This window comes from Phyllobates terribilis, unplaced genomic scaffold (genome assembly GCF_046119375.1).
Source record: "Phyllobates terribilis strain yellow unplaced genomic scaffold, ASM4611937v1 Scaffold_11__3_contigs__length_659146591, whole genome shotgun sequence".
In the NCBI taxonomy this organism is placed as follows: Eukaryota; Metazoa; Chordata; class Amphibia; order Anura; family Dendrobatidae; genus Phyllobates; species Phyllobates terribilis.
This window is the reverse complement of record NW_027362771.1, coordinates 185,093,348-185,118,099: the sequence shown is the minus strand read 5'-3', so window position 1 is coordinate 185,118,099 and position 24,752 is coordinate 185,093,348. Positions and strand designations below refer to the sequence as shown.

The 24,752-nt window shown below is 38.3% G+C and overlaps 1 protein-coding gene across 2 annotated transcripts in view; it reads left to right on the top strand.

Moving 5' to 3' along the window:
* SYT1 (synaptotagmin 1) overlaps window positions 1–24,752 on the top strand; it is a 926,879-nt gene that overhangs the window by 662,610 nt on the left and 239,517 nt on the right. The window contains exon 8 of one of the 2 annotated variants that reach the window (XM_073651880.1): window positions 11,536–11,658. In XM_073651880.1, the coding sequence (XP_073507981.1) occupies window positions 11,536–11,658 (123 nt within the window). Of the gene's footprint in view, window positions 1–11,526; window positions 11,659–24,752 lie in introns of both variants that reach the window. The other variant, XM_073651879.1, reaches the window with a different exon arrangement.

Here is a 24,752-nt window from a genome sequence, read left to right as displayed (position 1 = left end):
AAACACTACTTCATAGAGAGTTTTTTATTAAGAGTAGTAAAATATATTTTATTGAGCTTTTCTATCAGTTTTTTAGATTGAGTGTACATGTAAAATTAGATATGAAGAGTATGTAACACCATTTAAATTGTGTATTATTAAAAGCTGTAGAGCATGCCAAATATCACAGTTTGGAGATCTAAAATGTAGGTACAGTTAGTCGTATTGAATACTGTTGATCAATATCAAGACTGCTCGTAAATGAAAATCATTGCAGTGGAATAGACGTTCGTTACTATGAAGTACAATAAACTAGACATGCAACATATGAGAGGCAAACAGTAAAATGTACATACTGTATATACATATAAAACTGCTATTGCAATTTTATATATATATATATATATATATATATATACATATTTATGTAAAATTTAAGATCTACAAAACTAAAAAGAAGTTATGTACTTATTTCAATAATTTGTACATGTCGTTATGGTTCTTTGGGAACAGAAGTTAAGGTACTATCAAATTACAAGGCTGCTAAATAATCTCATTATCCTTTATACGGAATGTTCACATGTATGATATCTACTGAAGAAATTTTTTTGACTGAAAATCTTTTCCATACATGTACATTGGTTGTATCTATGGCGTGAGCATGGATTTTTGGAGAATTGAAACATTGAAACAGTCAAAGTACTTTCTTTAACAAATCTGCCTCATGTGAATATTCCACAATAATATATCATGTGAATAAGTCTTCTATGGATGCCCTACCAGGAGAATTTTTCTGAAGATTTTAACCCAGAAAAACAATCCCTGGTGTTAGTGTCGCCAGGGCCGATAGGAGCCAATGCACACGAGCACCATTGCATTTCATGTACATGCTGCTGCCAGAGATTGACAGTGACATTTAAATGGTTAACAATCACTGCCGCATTTGATGTTAGGGACAGATGCCAGCAATATAATATATTTGAGCCTCCACCACACTTCAAGGACCACTGTCCAGGACATTAATATAACGTCCTTTTGTGGGAAGAGGTTAAAGTATGACAAAGTAGTTATTGTGGTTGCCATCGCCTCGGAAATTTTTACATACTAGTGTCTGGGAGATGCCTGCTGTTGCCTTTCCCCACTTCCCCGCAGATTCCCAGTTCCTAACCAGCCCACTCATCAGCTGGTGCCATAGCTACAATCTGCCCTACTCCTTACTTTTAATTAGATGTGGAGTATAAGGACGTAGGATGCGAGTGCAGGCATGAAATTCACATTTTTAATAACAGATTCCCAACTTGAAGCTTGTATGAGATGCTCAAGGTATAGCATGCCATGGAAAATTATTCCTACCTTAGTAACCAAATAAAATAATTATATTTATTCAGGCTAAGTTATATGTGAGTTAGGTTTCTGCACCAAGATAACTTAATACATTACGGTATGTGTGTCAAATTAGACTGATTGACCTGTACACTGTATATTAACTAGTGTTGCGTGAACGTGCTCAGATAAGGTGTTATTCGAGCATGCTCGGGTGCTAATAGAGTATCTTCGGTGAGCTCGAAAAATATGTTCACATTGCCGCAGCTTCATGTCTCGCAGCTGTTAGACCGCCGCACCACTTGCAGGGATTTCCTGTTTGTTAGGCAATCCCTGAATGTGTTGTGGCTGTCTAACAGCCATGAGACATGCTGCTGCGGCGATGCAAATTTATTTTCAAGCCCACTGAAGATACTCTGTTAGCACCCAAGCATGGTCGTATAACACCTTATCTGAGCACGTTCGCGCAACACTAATATTAACCCCTAATGGCCAAGTCTGTTTGGGTTTTAAAACAAGTAATCAAGAAAGGTGGATTTACACTACACGATTATCAGGAATGAGCGTTCCTAGAAATACTAGTTCCAGATAATCACGCACTGTAACAGGCTGCTGATCATCTGATGAAATGACCATCGCTCATGGTAGCACATCAAGAACAGTGGCAGCCTGAATGGTGCACTGAACGATGTATTACTGATCATGTAATTTTACTGTCTGCCACTCTGAACAGCCTATTAAAGGACTATCGATTGGCAAATATATATTGATCTGTTGTCGTATAACTCCGCAAAACGCATAATGTAAATGGGTCTTAAACGACTGTTTTCATTCTCTCATCCACGATTCACAGAGCCAAACCTTTTTAACCTTCTCATTGATGTAGCTCCTGGCACTAGCACCAGAGAACCACACGCTGTTGTGATGATTCACAAGTCTGCAGTCAAGTAGAGTGACTGCAGACTTGTATCCCAAGGCCGAACATCCCCTTTAACAAACTAGAACAAGGCTGTTATATATACAGCACTAAAACTAAGCTCATCAAACAAATAATGGACCTGAATCAAGTTCATAACATAACTTCATAACTTAACTACAACAGCAGCACTGAGCTCAGTAGCTACCAAGTTAATTACAAAGTCAGGTTAATCTCTGAACTAAACCCACCCATGCCCCCTGAATCTGATTATATTGGCATCAGTATATTGCACCATCCCCTGTTCATTGAAAGAATACAGGTTCAAAAAAAGGTTTAGATACTTTGCTGATGGAGAGAAGACGCAGGGAATTTAAAATCCCAGCTGAACTCTGCTCTATTCTTGTTTGTAATATATTATGGAATTTCTAATAACGTCATTTCCTAATATATATTGTATACCCCAGGTGAATGTTCTCTTTATTGGTCATAAACAGAACTCAGAATAGAAAAAGTACCATACTGAAAACGAGCCTTAGAATTACATGTACAAACAAATTGACTAAGGGCGAGAAATCACTTGTGTTTTTGCTTTGTAGATCTTTAATTAACATATGTTTTTCATGTTTATGATTATGGTAATTAAAATGTGTTTTTTTATGTCTTTAATGTTTTTGTATTTTAGCTATTAGAATAAATCTGTTAATGACATTTTAACACAATGCTAAAATAGTCATAATTTTTAATCAAGCTTTACAAAGAAATAGCAGTATTCTATGGATGTTTCTCTTCATATAAAATGCCAGCTACAGCAATCACGGAAGAATAACCAATCTCCTTTATTTCAGCAGAAACCTAATTATTTCGTTCTCTTTATTCCTTCATCAAAAAGATTAATTCCTACAATGTTCCGCAAATAAATGTACAGAAGGTTTAATTAAAAAAAACAATGTTGTTGCTAATAGTAAACACCGAGAAATGGTAATAATAGTGCACTTGCAAAACCTGAGTTGGAATTTAATTGGAAAATTGATTAATTAATTGGTAACAACACTGTTTTTCTTTGCACTTGCTTTTATAAATGACATAGATTTATTTTTTATATTGACAATGGGGTTCACGTATGACTGGATTATAATATTATATAATTTCTAACATCAAATGGATGCTATTGCCTGGGTTATAAAAAAAAAACACTCAGAGAATTGCTTCACCAAATGAATGATATAGAAGTCTTTTTATTAATTCCCACAGAAACAAATGATCAGGCGTGTTGGAATTGAACATGCTCAATCCTTCTTCCAGTTGCTAGGTGATGGTCAGGACATCCATATACACACTAGATAACTTACCACCGAAATAGGTGTTCTAACTTATTGTGCATGGATACCCTTGTATTTATTTATGTTTACTTATGAAGCACCATCATGTTAGGCAGAGCTGATATAGACTTTATCAACACTGTCCCTATTGGGGCTCACAATCTAAATTCCCGATCAGTATGTTTTTAAAGTATGGGTAGAAACCCAAAGTACCCATATGAAATCCAAGCAAACACGGGGAGAACATGCAACTCTTTTCAGATGTTGGTGGGATTTGAACCCAGGTCTCCACCACTGTAAAGTAACACTGAGCAATGATGCTGCCCAATATTTGACATTAATTGCTTTAATTTCAGCATCATAAGACAAATGTAACAAGTTAAACTATATATGTTGTCCTTTAAAAGATTGATCTCCAAAACGTACAATTTTCCATTTATTGATAAATCAGAAGATAGGGCGAAGATACTGCCAATTACGTGATAATTTTCACTTTAGAATTAAATTATCAAATAGTAAAGCTATCATTAAATTATTAATAGAATATAATTGCATATATAAATGGCATACAATAAGTTCAACCCCAAGATCAGATGGAGCAACCAATGTATCTGCACTCCCCCTTTGAAAAAATGAACGTCACAAATAATATAGATAGGTCAATTAGTAAATAAAAAGAATCACCATATTTTAGCTAGCCATCACAGAGCAGCAGCTAGATTTACCAGTAAAGTGTTTGCCCTAATTATTTGCAGATTTCTGACTAGCAAGTGTCCTGCAAAATTGTCTCTAGACAGTTTGCCTCTGGGTTTGGCAAATGATTCATAAAGGGCAATGACCAAACTTGAACTATAGAAATAGACCAGATGCTTTAAAAGAAAGTCTTGGTTGTGGTTTGTTCTTTAAAAAGCTGGATGTAAAATATTCTCAAGTCTTGAATAAGCATGAAGCTATTCTCATGTGACAAATTATCATTAATGAACATAAAAAAAACAAAACAAAGATACAGGTTTCTATGTTTTACTTAACTTTTTTCAGCATAAATGACTCCCATTGGGTTACTAACAATGTGCATTGTTATTGTTTTAGTCTTTTATTTTTTTTTACATTTTTATTTTGTTTTCTTAATTTTTCTCCTCTCATGTTTTATATGTATTATGTCATTCGGTTTTGTATAATGTACTATCTCTGTTGCTATGTGGAAAAATGACCTATTTATTTCAAGAGGGAATATGCTTTGAAGGCATCTGAAATATTTATAAGGGATTGAAGTAGATGTATTAGCACATTATGAACTCTCTTCTCTGTGACAGAATGATTAGTAAATCATCCCATTTATAGGAACATTTCATTGCTGACACCAAAGTGTAAGGGGAATTGAGCTGTCATGTGAGTGGTGAATGGTCATTTCATAATAGTTTTACAATTATTTTGTTAGAACCAGGTCAAATAACATTTCTCAGAGGGTTTTATGAATGGTTTTCTTTAAAGTCATTTATATTTACTGAATAGCAGGCCATGGTTGTTATCAAGGATATATTCCAGGCATTCATATCTGTTATAGTATTACCAGTGTTATTATGGTACTCGTGAATTTAAAGGGAACCTGTCACATCCTAGCTACTATCTACACTGCCCCATAGCATTGTTAGTGATGCAATGTGCATCACTAACAAGCTTTTTTCATTAAAATTGGTGGTATTATAATGATTTTATAACCTTTGATACACTTTGTCCTACCTGCTCATTTTCAGTCATAGGGGTGTGATTCTCACATTCAGTCATGGGCGGGCGCAGCATTCAGTCACTGCTGGCGCTGCCCACGTATTTGAATATTGCTCCCGACAAGCGCTATTATTGTGGGGCGCATGCGCATTTCTACATGTCCGACCGCTGGTCCCGTGCCTGCGCAGTGAGGCTGTGTGATTACCAGCTTCACTGCGCATGCGCTATGACCCTCTGTTACCCGCGCGTGCGCAGTGAAGCTGTGTACTACACAGCCTTACTGCGCATGCGTGGGAACATAGCGCGTGCGCAGTGAAGCTGGTAACCACACAGCCTAACTGCGCAGGTGCGGGACCAATGGCTGGACGTGTACAAATGCGCATGCGCCCCACAATAATAGCGCTTGTCGGGAGCAATATTCAAATACGTGGGCGGCACCAGCAGTAACTGAATGCAGCGCCCGCCCCTGACTGGATGTGAGAATCACACCCCTATGACTGAAAATGAGCAGGTAGGATAAAGTATATCAAAGGTTATAAAATCATTATATTACCACTAATTTTAATGCAAACAACTTGTTAGTGATGCACATTGCATCACTAACAATGCTATGGGGCAGTGTAGATAGTAGCTAGGACGTGACAGATTCCCTTTAAGTAGCAATCAGCTGCCTCATTCTTTAACTATGAAAGGCAGAATGGGATTGCTTTTTGAGGGTAAGAAATATTATGGACCTACACAAAATATAAAGTTCAGGCTAGTTTACCGTATACGTAGAAGTGTGTATAGTTGAAATAAAGAGGTCGTCCCATCAAAAGAAATTATGGGATATTTCTACATTATGCCATCATTAGAGATGAGCAATTCATTCTGTAATTAATCAAATTTGTTAAGAATTTCCTGAGAATTTCCTGGTTTTTGGTGAATCTGAAACTTTCTCAGGGATCATGCAAAATGGAGACCAGCTGGCCATCTTTTTTGCTTTATTGCTTTGAGAGTCGAGAAGGGGGTAGAATAATAAAACACCTAATATTCGCCTTTCTTGGGCCCTCACCTGTTTAAGCCAACTTGCAGTTCCCCAATCATCTGCTCAAATCTTCAGTTCTACCAGTGATGAGGTCAGGGATTGACCTCATAAAGTCAAATCGGGGACAAAGCATGTCATTAACATCACTTCCGTTTGCCTCCACATGACCTCATGAGGCCAATCTGCACCAGACTAGATGACTAGGGAGCTTAGTCATAGTAAATAGGACATAAGGACAGTTGATTATAAACTGTTTTGATATTTTCTAACCCCTTCATGCCCCTCATTTTATTATGCTTTTGGGGCTGTGGAGACCTCGGAGAACAGTAAATGGTAATTGGGGTACTTTTGGTTTAGGATGATTTTATTGGGACTAAATTGAATCTGCTTTCCAAATTTAGCAAATCTGCTTTCTCTAGTCATCACTTTATGTTTGGTAGGCATCTAGTCTAATGGACTCAAAGAGATAAAATCAATTGACTTCCATTCCCTCCTTCCATAATACACAGAAATGCAACACAGCTCCATTAAATGGAATAGTGCTGTTTTGCCCTTCCTTTGGTGACAAGAGCTCTGCTGTGTAGGAATAAAGTTGGGAGACTAGTTAAATTCTGCAGCCCCTTCATTCAAGAGCTGTGGGAGGTCCAATGAACTAAAACATAATGATGATGGTGTAGCCCAGTTATATACATTTTGTTCAAATTTTGAAATAAACTTGTAAACTATTTATCTATGTATGGTTCAAGGAATTCTCCAAGCAAATCTGATACACTGTAAGATACCTAGTGTTGTTGCTGATTGGTGCTACATTATGCAGAAATGAAATGATGACCCAAAGAGAAAATCATTGTTTTATATACCACCCCTAATACCTGTTACACACCTTTCCTGGGTATCCCAGGCTCTGCTTCCTTCATCTCTGTTCGCTGCCCTCTGTTGTGCTCCATGTCAGGTTTTGCAGGTTGCCCAGTGTAGCTCAGTGACGTCATCTCTCTGCTCCTATTTAAGGCCCATTAGGACACACACCTATGTCTCAGTATTGGGATTCAATATTTTAGTGTGTTGTCTGTCCATCTTTAGTGCACTGTGCTTACAGAGGTTGTACAGTCCAAATTGATAAGTCTGCAGTCACTCTGTGTGACTGCAGACTTATTAATCTCCCCAGTGCACACACTGTACTCTGTGAGGATCTGATCCGGGACCAGCAAGTACATATGAGTTATACATACTCCTGGCCAGAGCTAGTCTACTGGGTGCGGCCTTACACCATACACTTGTATTGAGTGAGGCCTCGCCCTCTAGATGGCCATGCCCACTGGATGGCCGGATCACTAGGCAGGGTGCGGCCTCGCTCAATACAAGTGTATGGACAAGGTCAGTGCCCGTTAGAAGACTTCTGCCCGCATACATCACCGCTCACACAGACCAGACAATCCTTTTAACCTACTTCTACCCCTGCTGACTTCCACTTAATTCGTCCTATTGCTCCCAAGATTCCTGAGTGTTCCTCACTCTTCAAGGTGAAGGAAGCAGAGCTCGGAATACCCGGGACAGGTATGTAACAATACCATGTGGGTTGTACTTGCCAATTCCCCTAGTAACTCTGAGAATTTATAACATGCACCAAGATAAACATTTCTACAATAGACTTTAGGTTGAACCAAGTATGGTCAACTGCCAAAAAACAATGTTGAGGAGATAGAGTTGTAGGAGAAAGATGTAGTAGAAATAGAAATGCTAGTGGCTACAGCGATATCGGTGTTAATGTAAGGCATAGACATGTATGATAGATATGAATACAGTTTTATTGTGTTACATTTCATATCTAGAATGCAAGCATAGATATAAATGATATTGCAGAGTATAAAATGTTTTCTGAACACCAGAATTGACCTACATGTCAGCTTCCTCAGTAGACAAGACTGTAAATGAAATGCATATCTAATGGTCATTTTTCCAAAGTTCTTACTAATGGTTATGTGTGGCTGTCTTAATTTGATTTCTTCCTTCTGTGTCCTCCCTTCTCTGTGTTGTATCTCATGACTGTTCTGGATTGTCACTTGCGGTAGGTTTTTTTTCCTATTTGGATAAACCATAGATAGTGGAAACATTTTATGATTAGTTGTCTTGACAGCTGGGGCTTCTCAATTGAGATTAATCCACTGCTTAACACTGCTTAATACATCAAGAGGCTGAACTAAATTGATTTCATTCAAACGTAAATAAAGTTATCACCACAAATACAAGCAGAATTGTATTAGAAGGTTAAAATTGTGTAATTGCTGCAAATAATCAACATTTATTAAACAAAAATTGCAGATCAATTGCATGCTTCAAGTTACATTTCCTAATAATATAATTTCAACTAAGTGAAATATGAGTCCTGATATTTGCTCCATTAAATGAGTTTATAACTGCTCAGGATTAGATGTGTTCTTCACTAGGCTAATCAAACCCCTTTTTGGCAAATATCCTCCACCTAACTAGGGCTCTATTTTGTGTAAAGAAGGATAAACGTTAAGTGTTGCTTAAAAATGTGGGATTAGAAAAATGTGTCTTTTTTATATTCAGAAATAATACTGCTCTTACTTAAAGGTAGCTTCATTCAAGTTAGTGAGGAAAGGCTGCTATACCAGACACTGCCCAAGGATATGGGTGGCACTGATTTTTCTTAAAGGGAACCTGTCAACTCTAATAAGCTATTTACCTGAAAATATATGGTTTATCTTCAGGTAAATAGCTTTATAAAGCTCCCTGGCAGTGTTACTGAAAAAAAAAACTTTATTCCTACCGGTAACTGATGGCTTTCAGTCATAGAGGCGATACCCTGAGCAGCTTCAGCCACTGCTCACATCACTGTGAGCATCAGCCCAAGTACAAGCGGACTTGAATGACAACCGGTTCTGCACTGATATGCTGCAGAGCCGACTGTCAATCAAATTTCTGGCATGACATCCTACACTAACAGTATAATAAGTGGTGACTGTCGCCGCTCTGGCAGCATTCAATAATAGGAATGTGCATTGAGCGGGTTCAGTTGCCGCTCACTATACTGTTAGTGTAGGCTGTAGTCATACCGGAAATTTGATTGACAGCCGGCTCTGCAGCATATCAATGCAGATCTAACTGTCATTCAAGTCCCAGGGAGTGCTTACAGCGGCCGCTCATAGTGATGTGACCGGTGACTGAAGCTCCTCTGGACATCACCTCTATGACTGAAAGCAAGCGGCTACCGGGGGGAATAAAGCTAATATTTTCACGGTTGTCACTCTTTCAGTAAGGTGGCCGGACAGCATTGTACTACTATTTACCCGCAGATTAATCCTATATTTACAGGTAAAAAGAGATATCAGAGTTAACAGGTTCTCTTTAAAAGCTCATCATCTTTCTAACTCTTAACAACCCCATAAACTGGAACAAATATTCCCATTTCTTAAAAAGGCTTTATAAGATTAGAAAAAAAGTCTGCTATTTTGCAGAAACAGCTCCAGAGTTGTCCATATTTTGTGCCTGGCATTGTCGCTCAGCTTTATTTAATTGGTTTTAGTCCTATAAATGGCAAAAATATATATCTTTTTTTTTCAGATTATTTTTTGGCAAATAGCATATAAAACACAGTTAATGATAAAATGTAAAACCCTGTCAAATCATTTTAATACTGTAGGTCTTTGAAATGTCATCTGAAGCTCCATCTGAAGACACAAAATAGCTGCGGCCAAATAGCTTATAAGTGATTGACAGCTATGTGCCGACAAGCTGCTGTTTTGCCCAAAGATTTAACTACAGTGATAAAAAAGCATTTAACATACTGGCATTAGTAATATAATGCTCTGCCAGATATATTCCTTAGTTAACATTTATAACTAAGTTTTTGTTGTTGTAGTTTCATAGGCTGATGGCTTCTTGGCAGGTATCTTGGATTTTGCAGCCAAATCGTTTTGTGTATTACTGCAAAAATATATTGAAATATACTTCACAAATCAGACAATCCATGGTGTAGAATGAATACAGGGTGTTTAAAACAAATGGTGGACATATTTATATTTAGTAGACCATTTGTCAGAAATAGTAGATTAACTAAAACAATGCTGAAACAAAGACTTGGTCACAAATATGTACATTTTAAGATAAAATGTCAAAGAACAGTGTGCGGCATCAAGTGACTCCTCACAGTCCCAAAATTTAATTCTAAAGCTTATTGGCTAAACAGCAACATATCATATCATCCAATGTGAAATCAGAGACAAACGTTTCCCTGAACATAAAATATAGCAGTGGCATAATGCACAGAATATCCATGGGATAAATGGATAATGCATGTGGGTTCCAACACTGGGAAAAGCATGGTACTTTTTTTGGGGAAAAAAAGAGCACTTAACAAGAAAATGTGCGTGTGAAATCAGCGCAAAGAGCAAACATCTATCTTAAGTATCAGTGCTATTGTTTTTATCTACCACATAGTTAACTTAATGAAGACTAAGAGTTCACAAACACATAAGATCACATTGACCTGCAGTGTGAAGAGACATGCATTTTCTAAATGTTATTTATAAGGCAGCAAGAACACATAAGCTATCTAAATTACTAGTGGAAAATGTAAGACTAAATCCCCAGTTAATTAAATTGCAATGACTTAATTACTAACAAACAATTCCTAAATTTTGTAATGAAATATAAACAATACAAAATTAATTTGGTTCAGCCTGGCTTTACATTAAAATGAATGAAAAAAAAAATAAAAGTAGAAAACCTTTATTTCATTAGCCTCCTTTCAATGATAGCATGTTTTATTCTGACTGAATACTTAACTGTGAATGGCACAAGTTTTTATGAAACTCAAGGAATGTGGCAGCCATAATTTTGCATTGGGCCTTGATATAGTGCATGCAGAATTGGCTTGAGTTCATTTCTATGCAACCTTTTAATGGATTTTTCGTAATACTGCTATAAGCATGTGTGTTCCTGTTAACTGTTATTAAAACTGATTTGTTATCAAGCATTATGCAGTATTCACGTAACATAGTTTAGTTGAAATGTGAGCATAATATGCCTGCTTCTATGCTAAAATCAGTTTTCCTTAGTTTCTTGCTGCCTGCTCGGTACAAATATTTGCAGTATGACAGTATGAATAAAACCAAGTCCTGAATCTCCACTGTAAAGTTACTGCAAAGCTTTACATGCAGAATATCACAATCATATCAAAACCTGATGCATTCCCTAAATTTACTTTACAGACACTAAAGGATGATGACGATGATGATGCCGAGACTGGATTAACTGATGGCGAAGACAAAGAACAGCCTAAGGAGGAAGAAAAGCTTGGGAAACTCCAATACTCTTTAGACTATGATTTCCAAAATAATCAGGTTAGATAACATTTCTATTTAATGTAAGATCTTCCTGTTTCTATTGATAGGAATAGGCTTTTGTGTTTTTTTTGGTCTGTTGTGACTACTTGGTCCCTACTTCGTAGATAAAAAAAATAGTTATTTCCATATTTTAAGTGCGCCAAAGGGTTGGTTAAAGGAATTATTTATTAATATGGAGTCCAGTGACTCACAAACACTCTCCCAAATGCTTTTGCCCTCCATAAAAGGAAAGGGTATTCAGAAAACAGATCCATAAGAAATGCCATAAGGGTCTTATGCGTGAGAGTTTCATCACTGCAAACTTCACCGTGTGAGTAAACAAGTACTGTAAGTTATGCCCCCCATTGTGCAGTTGAAGCTAGTGTTGACCCCTAGAAAATGGAACTAGATGCAGGCAAGAACTGGAGACAAACATAATTCTATAACGAGCTGTGTTGACTTATCCCAGTGTCAACTCCCCATTGTGGATACTGCTTGCTGGCTTCTGAGAGTCACAAATGGGTAAGTATTAAGTGGAATACCGAATATGAGTAGGAAGAAATCCTAATATACTTATCAGAAGTAACGTCTTGTATTATTTTTATCAATACAATCCCTCCTCATAATTATGTGAAGATTGTACCCTGGACAGACACATTATTTGCTCACTCTTGCTCCAGTTTCTTTCATGGTCTTCTAAAGCAAAAAAATAAATGGTATAAAAAGTACTCATGACTTATTCATGGTTACCATCGATTGAGCAAGCTAAGTGAAATTCTGTAAAGCAGAAAAAAAGCAGACAACATTACCATTATTATCCCTAATATATATTGCAGTTTAAGAGCATAACAATGAAAAGAATTCAAATACAATACAAAGAAGACCCTTTGGGTGGAGAAGTGAATCTGTAATTTATTATTTGCAAATGGAACGAAAAACTTTTTCCACCTTGCTTTTAGTCCACTTTATAAAATAATTGCTTTCCATATATATCCTCACTTAACAGAAATTTTAAAAAGAAAAGAAGTCCCTCCTAATCTATTTATGATCCTGAGCCCCATATATAGCAGTGTACCTGCAGTACGCACTTGCTTGCAGTGTTCACTTGCAAATACTTTGCTGGTAATGGAGAGAGAGATCGGTTAAAAAAAAAAGAAACATACTGAAAAGTCCCGGACAGTCCAAGATACCTCCTCTCTAACATGTTTAACCAGTGACCAACATCATCAGGCTACAGTAGCCCTGGATAGCTCCTCCCACTTCATAACCTTGAGTTTCTTGGCAGAGACAAAAAACTCTTTATAAAGTTTCAAGCTTTCTGCATAGCCTTAATTTATGAATTCCAAGGAAAAGTCCATATATTCGGTATGAGAACAGAGTTTCAGTACATTTGCAGGGCATCTAACTGAATCTATGCAAATGGGAATGCCAAATGAAGTGAGATCTTTGCTTAAGGGGAAAGGGGCAAATAAAGCCAAGGACATACGCATAGAGCATAGCTTTTGATTTTCTGCAGTCTGCTATAGCTACTGGGCTCCTAAGATTTCATCACAGGTCTGCATAAGAGATACGTGCACATTGCTCTGTTCAAGGTCATACCATACCGTAACACTTGCATAACTAAAAACTGTTTCTGTCCAAAGTCACCATGTAGATGAGCTCAAGGAATAAAGTGGTCACTTGTGGTATATATACATTCCACATTGAACCACCTGCCTTTCTATTTTTTAACCGGACAGCTCACAAAGTGATTAAAAGGGGTTTCAAATGTAAATGCTTTGACTTCCACTCAGTGCTTCATGCATTTGATGATCAAATAAAACCTGCTGAAAAAAATTGCTGCAAAAAAGGTTTGGAAGTTAAAGATCCAAGCATTAGAGAAATCTTAGTCCAGAATCATCTTGTTTTCCAAACATATTTAAGCTCATGTATGACATTCTCCCACAGACTTCTTTCAGTTTGAGGACAAAAATCATCAAAAGCAGCAGTGAAGAGGAGTCTTGGCCAGTATGCATGTTGGTCTCTTGCGTGGCAGTCTTTGGCATGACATTGTTGGAGATAAGAACGATGGAGGAAGGATGGAGAGGGATGCTTTCCAGGCCGCAAGGAACTGACGTTTGATTCCTTACTTATTTCATGTAATGGTGATCTTCAAAAACTAGGAAAGCCCAATTGCTTTTGAAAATGAGCGGTGCTATGCAAATTCATCCTGCTCCTACATCAAAGACCTTCTGCTGAGAAGATCAAGTGCAAAAAGTATTCTTTAAGTTGCTCTCTAATATACTTCCAGAGGGTTGAAATGATCATGATATCTTCCCTGCCATGTACTATTCTCTTACTGCAAGAAGAAACATATGTAGTCAATTATTGTGTTTTCTGCATTTCAAGTTTGCGAATAGGTGATATAAAATCAACCCATGTTTCATGGTGAAAAAAAGTCTTGAAGAATTAAAAGCATTTTCTGGTCACCAGTAGCCTGAACCTGGGTCTTAGGTTAACTCTAATACTATTTACAAAAGTATTTAGAGTGTTCAAATATTTTTTGAATAGATTGTTAAAGTTTAAAAAGTACTTAATACCAATCTGGGGTTGCCCATTATATTTAATAAGAGTGGGCATCCCTTGATTGGTGATCTTTTAAATATACATATATATATATATATATATATATATATTTATTTATTTATATATATATAGTACAGACCAAACTTTTGGACACACCTTTTCATTTAAAGATTATTCTGTATTTTCATAACGATGAAAATTGTACATTCACACTGAAGGCATCAAAACTATAAATTAACACTTGCGGAATTATATAGTTAACAAAAAAGTGTGAAACAACTGAAAGTATGTCTTATATTCTAGGTTCTTCAAAGTAGCCACCTTTTGCTTTGATGACTGCTTTGCACACTCTTGGCATTCTCTTGATGAGCTTCAAGAGGTAGTCACCGGAAATGGTTTTCACTTCACAGGTGTGCCCTGTCAGGTTTAATAAGTGGGATTTCTTGCCTTATAAATGGGGTTGGGACCATCAGTTGTGTTGTGCAGAAGTCTGGTGGATACACAGCTGATAGTCCTACTGAATAGACTGTTAGAATTTGTATTATGGCAAGAAAAAAGCAGCTAAGTAAAGAAAAATGAGTGGCTATCATTACTTTAAGAAATGAAGGTCAGTCAGTCTGAAAAATTGGGAAAACTTTGAAAGTGTCCCCAAGTGCAGTTGCAAAAACCATCAAGCGCTACAAAGAAACTGTCTCACATGAGGACCACCCCAGGAAAGGAAAACCAAGAGTCACCTCTGCTTCTGAGGATAAGTTTATCCGAGTCACCAGCCTCAGAAATCGCAGGTTAACAGCAGCTCAGATTAGAGACCAGGTCAATGCCACACAGAGTTCTAGCAGCAGACACATCTCTTCAACAACAATTAAGAGGAGACTTTGTGCAGCAGGCCTTCATGGTAAAATAGCTGCTAGGAAACCACTGCTAAGGACAGGCAACAAGCAGAATAGATTTGTTTGGGCTAAAGAACACAGGAATGGACATTAGACCTGTGGAAATCTGTGCTTTGGTCTGATGAGTCCAAATTTGAGATCTTTGGTTCCAACCACCGTGTCTTTGTGCGACGCAGAAAAGGTGAACGGATGGACTCTACATGCCTGGTTCCCACCGTGAAGCATGGAGGGGGAGGTGTGATGGTGTGGGGGTGCTTTGCTGGTGACACTGTTGGGGATTTATTCAAAATTGAAGGTATACTGAACCAACATGGCTACCACAGCATCTTGCAGCGGCATGCTATTCCATCCGGTTTGCGTTTAGTTGGACCATCATTTATTTTTCAACAGGACAATGACCCCAAACACATCTCCAGGCTGTGTAAGGGCTATTTGACCAAGAAGGAGAGTGATGGGGTGCTACGCCAGATGACCTGGCCTCCACAGTCACCAGACCTGAACCCAATCGAGATGGTTTGGGGTGAGCTGGACCTCAGAGTGAAGGCAAAAGGGCCAACAAGTGCTAAGCATCTCTGGGAACTCCTTCAAGATTGTTGGAAGACCATTTCCGGTGACTACCTCTTGAAGTTCATCAAGAGAATGCCAAGAGTGTGCAAAGCAGTCATCAAAGCAAAAGGTGGCTACTTTGAAGAACCTAGAATATAAGACATATTTTCAGTTGTTTCACACTTTTTTGTTAAGTATATAATTCCACATGTGTTAATTCATAGTTTTGATGCCTTCAGTGTGAATGAACAATTTTCATAGTCAAGAAAATACAGAAAAATCTTTAAATGAGAAGGTGTGTCCAAACTTTTGGTCTCTACTGTATATATATATATATATATATATATATATATATATATATATATGTATTATTTATATATATTATATAAAGTTATTAACCAAAGTGCGTAGAACATTCACTAATGTCCCATTAAAATGCCAGACTTCCTAGCAAAACTGTGGCCCAAACTTCTGAGTTGTGCAGAGTTTTGCTCATTATTTTAAGGTCATACTCTTTGAACTAACACAGCATTGCTGCATTGTTTGCTAAGCATTGAGAGAACGATAGCATCCTTAAAGTGGATACCATTTGGTTACCCCTTGCAAAGGTGAAATCAGGAGATAATATTGCATTTTCACTGCAAAAGGGGTCCAGAGGGTAATGGAATCCTGGCATTCAGGAACAACTTTTGCTAGAAAATTTGACTGCTTCAGGGACGTTAGGAAGTGTTCTATTCACTTTTGTCAACTATTTATATTAAGAATAATCATCAGCCTGGGGCTGCCCACTCTTATTAAATAAAAATGACCCCAGGTGGTCTTTAAACATGTTTAAGAAAAACAATGATTCAGCCCACTTATTGGGATCTCTATCTACCCAAGATATATAGAGAAAACCAAAAAGGGGGATCTGTGCCAGGACAAAATTAATCATGGCAGTTATTAAAATATAAGAACCTTTATTAAATACAATTAAAAAAAACAACAATGTACAGATAATCCCGGCGACACAAACAAGAATTTAAATTGGTGGGTGACCACCCGTGAAACCCCCATTGGTACAAGATATAATGCATAAATCGCATATACACTGCTCAAAAAAATAAAGGAAACACTTAAACAACAGAATATAACTCCAAGTAAATCAAACTTCTGTGAAATCAAACTGTGCACTTAGGAAGCAACACTGATTGACAATCAATTTCAGATGCTGTTGTGCAAATGTAATAGACAATAGATGGAAATTATTGGCAATTATGAAGACACGCTCAATAAAGGAGTGGTTCTGCAGGTGGGGACCACAGACCACATCTCAGTACCAATGCTTTCTGGCTGATGTTTTGGTCAATTTTGAATGTTGTTTGTGCTTTCACACTCATGGTAGCATGAAACGGACTATACAACCCACAGAAGTTGCTCAGGTAGTGCAGCTCATCCAGGATGGCACATCAATACGAGCTGTGGCAAGAAGGTCTGCTGTGTCTGTCAGCGTAGTGTCCACAGGCTGGAGGCGCTACCAGGAGACAGGCTAGTACACCAGGAGACGTGGAGGGGGCCGTAGGAGGGCAACAACCCAGCAGCAGGACCGCTACCTCTGCCTTTGTGCAAGGAGGAACAGGAGGAGCACTGCCAGAACCCTGCAAAATGACCTCCAATGGGCCACAAATGTGCATGTGTCTGCACAAACGGTTAGAAACCGACTCCATGAGGGTGGGATGAGGGCCCGACATCCACAGATGGGGGTTGTGCTCACAGCCCAACACCATGCAGGACACTTGGCATTTGCCACAGAACTCCAGGATTGGCAAAGTCACCACTGGCGCCCTGTGCTCTTAACAGATGAAAGCAGGTTCACACTGAGGACATGTGACAGACGTGACAGAGTTTGCAGTCGTGGAGAGTGATCTGCTGCCTGCTACATCCTTCAGCATGACCGGTTTGGCAGTGGGTCAGTAGTGGTGTGGGGTGGCATTTCTTTGGAGGGCTGCACAGCCCTCCATGTGCTCGCCAGAGGTAGCCTGACTGCCATTAGGTACCGAGGTGAGATCCTCAGACCCCTTGTGAGATCATATGCTGGTGCGGTTTGCCCTGGGTTCCTCCTAATGCAGGACATTGCCAGACCTCATGTGGCTGGAGTTTGTCAGCAGTTCCTGCAAGATGAAGGCATTGAAGCTATGGACTGGCCCACCCGTTCCCCAGACCTGAATCCGATTGAGCACATCTGGGACATTATGTCTCGCTCCATCCACCAATGTCACGTTGCACCACAGGCTGTCCTGGAGTTGTCAGATGCTTTAGTCCAGGTCTGAGAGGAGATTCCACAGGAGACCATCTGCAACCTCTTCAGGAGCATGCCAAGGCGTTGTAAGGAGGTCATGCAGGCACGTGCAGGCCACACACAATACTGAGCCTCATTTTGACTTGTTTTAAGGACATTACATCAAAGTTGAATCAGCCTGTAGTGTGTTTTCCCACTTTAATTTTGGGGGTGACTCCAAATCCAGGCCTCCATTGGTTAATACATTTGATTTCCATTGATGATTTTTGTGTGATTTGGTTGTGAGCACGTTCAACTTTGTAAAGAACAAAGTATTCAATGAGAATATTTCATTCATTCAGATCTAGGATGTGTTATTTGAGTGTTCCCTTTATTTTTTTGAGCAGTGTATATATAGAGTTAAAATAAGTATGAATCAGTATTCACGAGCATATAAATATATATTTATGCAAGGGTGTCAATTCCAAAGAAGTTATTATAACCCACAGGGAGATAGGAAGTAATGAATATAAATAGTTAGCATTAATAAGCTCACCCACCAAACACCTGACGCGCGTTTCACAAATGCTTCATCACCCCTGATAAGCTCACTATTGATAAGAGCTAATTGCTGACAGCACTAGGATCTTGTGATGTCATACAATGCTCACATATATGGTTGAGCATGTTTGTTTCAAAAAGCTTTTATTTGAAAGAAAGAAAGGGAAGGCCTATAATTTTTATTTAACAAGAGTACATTTCAAATCCAAGAGCCTGCAGATCAAAGAAACCACATCTTAATGTTCTCTGTCAATGCTGGAGCACAATTCTTATGTTTCTTTCCATTGTGACTGACCACTCAGTACTCAGAGAATATCATCAAATCAATGGGGGACCTTATAAACCTCAAACAGCCACAAATCCTGCCAAAGAATAATAAGTAGAAGAAATTGGTCCTTACAAGCACATTTCATTTTCCGTCTACAGATGGAAACAAACGTGAATTTTATTTTGAAGGAAGCAGTTGTTTAAGCTCTTGTTGCCACAAAGTCAAATGAAAAGTCATTGCACCCCCCTACTGAGTAAAAGTGTGCAGAACAATTGTACCTGTATTTAAAGACGCCATTGTAAATACACAGTCTTGTGCTAGTAATAAATGGAAACTGATTTCAGGGAATGAGGGCTTTGAAGATTGTGAATATGTTACCGTGGTTTTACACATAAAGATGTACCTGAAAAGGTATGGCAGAGATTACTATGATTAAAAAAATACACTGCATCTGTAGAAAATATGGAATAGAATTCTTCTTACAAGACCCCTAACCATGAATTATGTTACATTGACATGCAAGCTCATTTTAAATAAAGATTCAAGGAGTACTTGCTTGTTACTTGTCTATAGTACGTTATGTCAACTAAAACCATTAGGACGCTACTGATATAGATAAATATCAGTGACGTAATCTTTCCCCTTCCCTATACAAAAAAAGAAAAATAGAAAAATAATTCCAGATTGTTCTTTCTAAATGGGAGTCAGTTACCCAGTGGGCAGTCCCTTGATCAGTAGGTACTCAGGCTCTACACAGTAAACTCTTCTTCACGCTTTCCCTTTGGTAACTTTGTCACTTAATTGACTAATCAAGCTATGCTCTTCATCAGAAAGTTCAGAAAGAGACTAACACTTTCTTTTTCCATAAAATATGCTTTTATTCCAATAAAGTTAAAATCAGAAACAATTCACTCCGCATTACTCCATGAGGCATAGAGGGAAACAATAAAAAGATAAGGCAACGCGTTTCTGACCTTTGTGGTCCTTAATCACTGCCTAGAGGCGGGGACCGAGCAGCACAGGTGGCTAATCGTACAGGCGGGTTTACGGCAGCTTCTTCCCACCTGTTGACAGTAACTGCCAAGCCAGTCACTGTGAGCAGGTGGTGAGTAGCTGCGGGGGACCCTCGTGCATGACTAGTGCACAGTGCAACTCGATCCCCAGCGGTGATTAATAGTATGTTTTTCTCTGAAAAGCCACAGTGTTTCAGAATAAAACATACATGGCTGTGATCGCACAGCAAGTGACAGATACATACTTTCCATGGATTGGTCAGCATGTATGCGTTGACAGGTTCCCTTTAAGCTTGGTGCAATTAAAAAAGTGGTAATCTGGTGTGTCAATAATTTCCTAATTCCCACAGTGTTGGAAGGCTTTTTGAAGTATTAACCCATTACAACCAGTGATTCATATTTTCTTCCCAGCTTGGTTGCAGAGTGTATAGAGCAGGTGCTGGCATTTGCTGCTAACAGCAGAGACAGGAGCTAGTTCTGTTTGCTGTTGTTTAATCATTTAAATGCTGCTGTTAATCTCTGACAGTTGCATTTAAATGGCCATGACAAAGTCTCACACCCGAGATTGCGGGTTGATGATAGATTCCAATGGAACAATTTAATCCAAACAGCAAACATTGTAAAGTACCAGATAACTCATGTTAGATTATAGGTTGAACTCAATGGACTGATGTCTACTTTCAATCTAAAAAATGGTTGGTCACCTTTGGGGACTTTTTTTTACCAAAATGTATTAATTTGGGATAAAAATAAATTACAATTGGATTTCATTACAAATTTTGCACTTATTTTGTTTAGCTTTTACAGCCTCTTTGTTTTGAGGCACATTCAACTGGAATGTAGTCTGGTGCCACAGATCCGCTGAGAGGAGCTCAGAAAAAGGCAGATAAAGGAGTTACAAACTTTCCTGTTAGACTGTTAGAACGAGCTCACTGATGAATTCTCAGTTAGCGGTCGGCCACTTTCTCTTGTTAGTGCAGCTTTCCTCACACGCTGACCATCACTTCTATTCATAAAATGGCCGCTGATGCAGGAGCATGTGACCAGACCTGTCCTTCAGCCTCCTCCAATAGTAAAACACCTCACAAGGGAAAGCTGCTTTTCTACTGAAGGAGGGTGATGGACTGATCTGATCACATATTAGCCATATCTACCCAAAAAAATGATACACAAAGTGATCAAATTGTCGGATGTACCCGACAAATTGTACTAATAAATTTCAGCTTGCCACGCAAAAAACTCAATCACACATATTGTTCCGTCAACAGAAAAATAAAAAAGTTATGGGTTTCATAAAACTGAGACACAAACCAACATTATTTTTTGAAAGTTTTAATTCCGCAAAAGTAATAAAAGAAATACTATAATAAAACTACTGTAATAAAAAATAACAATAAAATAATTACTATAATAAAAACAAAATCCAAAAACTATGCCAACATTTTTCACCTTTTCTCCCATTTTACCTTGGATTGTTTTCCCCTTTTCAGTACATTATGTGGTCAAATGAATTGTATCATTCACAACTACATCTCAACCCTCAAAAAAAGCAACCTTTACCTGGCTATGTCGATGGAAAATTAAAAACATGATGGCTCTTGGAAGAAGAAAAGGAAAAAACAAAAGTGAAAAAACTGAATATGGCTTGGTCCTATAGGGGTGAATTTACTGTTTTAGATCACCCAAAAGTTTTCTCAGGAATATGAGGAAAATAAGATATAATTTTTATTCCCCTGAACAGCACACTAGAAACTGATTCTTCACATCTGCACTGGATACATATAGTGAATTCTCTAAGAATCAAAACATAGAGAGGCACCATACATGTATAGTAAAAAAAAGAAAAAAAAGTTGATCTATGATAACATTAAGTAACAAGGCTGATTTTCCAGGTGAATAGTTTGATAAATCCTATCCATGCATTATATTATTTTTATGGTTTATTCTGGCAAATATGCGGACTCCAAAAAACTCTGTTTCTGGCTACCAGCAATGCTACCTTGAAATTGAAGATAAATGCAAACATTATGCTGGTTATTCCTATAATATGCAGTCATTCCATAATTCATGCTGCTGGAATCTAATTGTTATTCACCTAACACAATGCATTTCTTTGGGCTTCAAAGGGAGGCATGACCAAAGAACTCTGTAGGAGCATGATAGCTTATTTTCAGCAAACATTTCAGAAGAGGAAGGGAATTATTTTCCACTCCACTGAGTAAAAATCATAGACTCATTTTTTTGTCTTTCATGTAAAGTTATAGATGTTGTTTAGATCCTTCCCTTGCATAAAATATCATTACAATAATACAAACCTCACAATATCTCCCTCTTTGAAATGTCTTTTTTGTCTTTTTTTATGTCTTCTACATTTCCGAAATGTTTGTACTCCTTACTACTTATGTGCTTTTCTGGCTTATCATTGTCTGACTAGTGAAAAATGAACAACAAATACAGCTCAACCGATAACAGTAAATCAATTATCTAGATTTACAAATGTATTGTTTTTCATAACAGAAAGATTTAAAAGAAACTTTTATCAGGAAAAAGATCTTTTCACAGATTTTTCCATTTAAGATTTCCTAATCATACTGATCTAACAGATGTGATTGCGCCCTCAAATTGCTTCTCAAAGTGTTGCTAATTGGTGTACAATATAGATGACCATATATGTGTGTCTACTTTGTGATTGTCCCATCAAAACAACCTCTTGGTGATCAGCTATGCAGCCGAGTACTGAAACCTAGGAAGGTATCACATATCCCCTACAAGGACTCTGCAGGAAAAATATAATTTTACATTTTACATTGTGCCAGACCAAATGAATAAGGAATGCATGATTACATTAAAGGGATTATCTGGGACTACTTATTTATCTAAGAACTAACAGGCAGGTAGTTGTTACCTACCTGCCTGTTATGCCTGGTGCCGATCTATGCCAGCACAGAGGGGTCACAGACCACTCCTGCCATCTATTCTGCATCTTTCGCTGACTTCACGTCATCGGAGCAGCTGCTTCTCTTCTGCTCTGCTCTGTTGACTGGGTGTGAATGCTGATGTTATGCTTATTGATAACTGGCTCTCCGCTGCCTAACCACAGGGAGCCAGCTGTCATTCAGCATGATGCCGGCAGTCACGACCCATCGACAGAACAGCCCGGAAGAGAGAGAGCTGCTCTATTGATGTGGAGCAGCTGAATCGTCGGCAAGAGTGGTCAATGACCGCTCTGTGCCGATGCCAGATGGGCAGCTACCTGGCTGTTAGTTTATAAGCCCATAGTTAAAAAACTAGTCCTGGATAAACCCTTTAAGTTAGTTCTAAGCATTGTAGCCCAGTGGCCTGGTGGTGACCAACACATCAGCAATGTGGCCAGTGATTTGATTCAACAGTCCCACTCCATCATTACTTTAAGAGTACATTCACACATCCGTATGAATGTCAATGTGCTGCCTGAATTTTTTTAATTGGACAGCACATAGACCCACTGAGTACGTCCTATTCCAATCCTTAATATCAAGTTAGAATAGGATATGCCCTGAGTTTTTCTCGGATCTGTGATTTTCATGGATGTGTGAATGGCAAGTGACACTCTGTGTCCAAGTGATGTCCAATAAAAAATCGGACAGCATTCAGACATTGCATATGGATGTTTGGATGCACCCTAAGATGAAGTAAATAGTCCAGTGGTAGACCCAGGCAGCAATACAAAGAAGTAGCATGAGGTCTCCATGTATTTTGTATCTTAGTTGTAAACCACATTGGGCCTGGTGCAAAAAAGAAAGGGTTAAACAATCCCTTTAAGAAAATCTAAAAGCAGACCTGCAATTTTCTCAATATTTTTGTAAAGATTTGAGGTTGTGGGTTGTAAGTAATCACCTAGGCTGCTTAACGATGCAACAGTATTTTATTAATCACAGCCATGGTAAAACAGCAATTCCAGGTAAATGGCCAAAATGCAGTTCTCTCAGTCTTTAAGTTCCCAACCTGGGATCAGTAGTTCCACTGAATTTGTATCAGGCCATACTCACTGTCTCCCAACTTTTTGTTAGCCCAGAGATTTCGTATCTCTAGCCAGTAAAGTCTGTAGCCACAGTCCACAATCCTCCAGACGACAGATAAATCAATAGAAACACCGATATCCAGTAGCCATAATCCTTTATGAGAGTTTAAATCCATCCTTCCAAGTCCGCAGTCTCCATACTCTTCCTTCAATGTCCTTCCACACCACTCACTAAAAAACATGTGTCTCATTTCCTCCCTGAGGTCAGCCCCCTCCAAAGGTCAGAAGTGATGACACCCTCCCCTTTAAGCATTTACTTTAGCTTAAACAATGAAGAATATTCCAAGAGCCTTCACCTGAGACTGCATGTAAGACCCTCTGTGGTAATGGCTCCACTGTGTCCACAATCAACCCTCCCACAATGGGCTTATTCGCTTTTGGAACAATGGTTAGAGGCTTCTGAGATACTGATGAGATTAGTGGAATGCTGGACACTTTACACGTAAAATTAGTGCACATATACTGATGAGGAAGCAGAACATTAATAAAACACAGCCAGCAATCTCTAATAAAACACAATAATAATATTAATGAAAATGGTGCTTCGTGCTGGAAAAGTATCATAGTCTTTAGTAAGTGGGCAGCGCCTCACAATATTTTCACAGCAAAGTATGTACAGTTGTGCTCAAAAGTTTACATGCTCCAGCAGAATTTTTCATTTTTTGGCCTTATTTCAGAGAATAAGAATGATAACAAAAAAACGTTTTCTCCACTCATGGTTATCGGTTGGGTGAAGCCATTTATTGTCAAACTACTGTGTTTTCTCTTTTTAAATCTTAATGACAACCAAAAACATCCAAATAACCCTGATCAAAAGTTCAATAAACCCTGTTGATTTTGGCCTGATAGCATGCACAGAATTTGACACAAATGGGTTTGAATGGCTACTAAAGGTAACATCCTCACCTGTGACCTGTTCGCTTGTAATCAGTGTGTGTGCATCAAAGCTGAG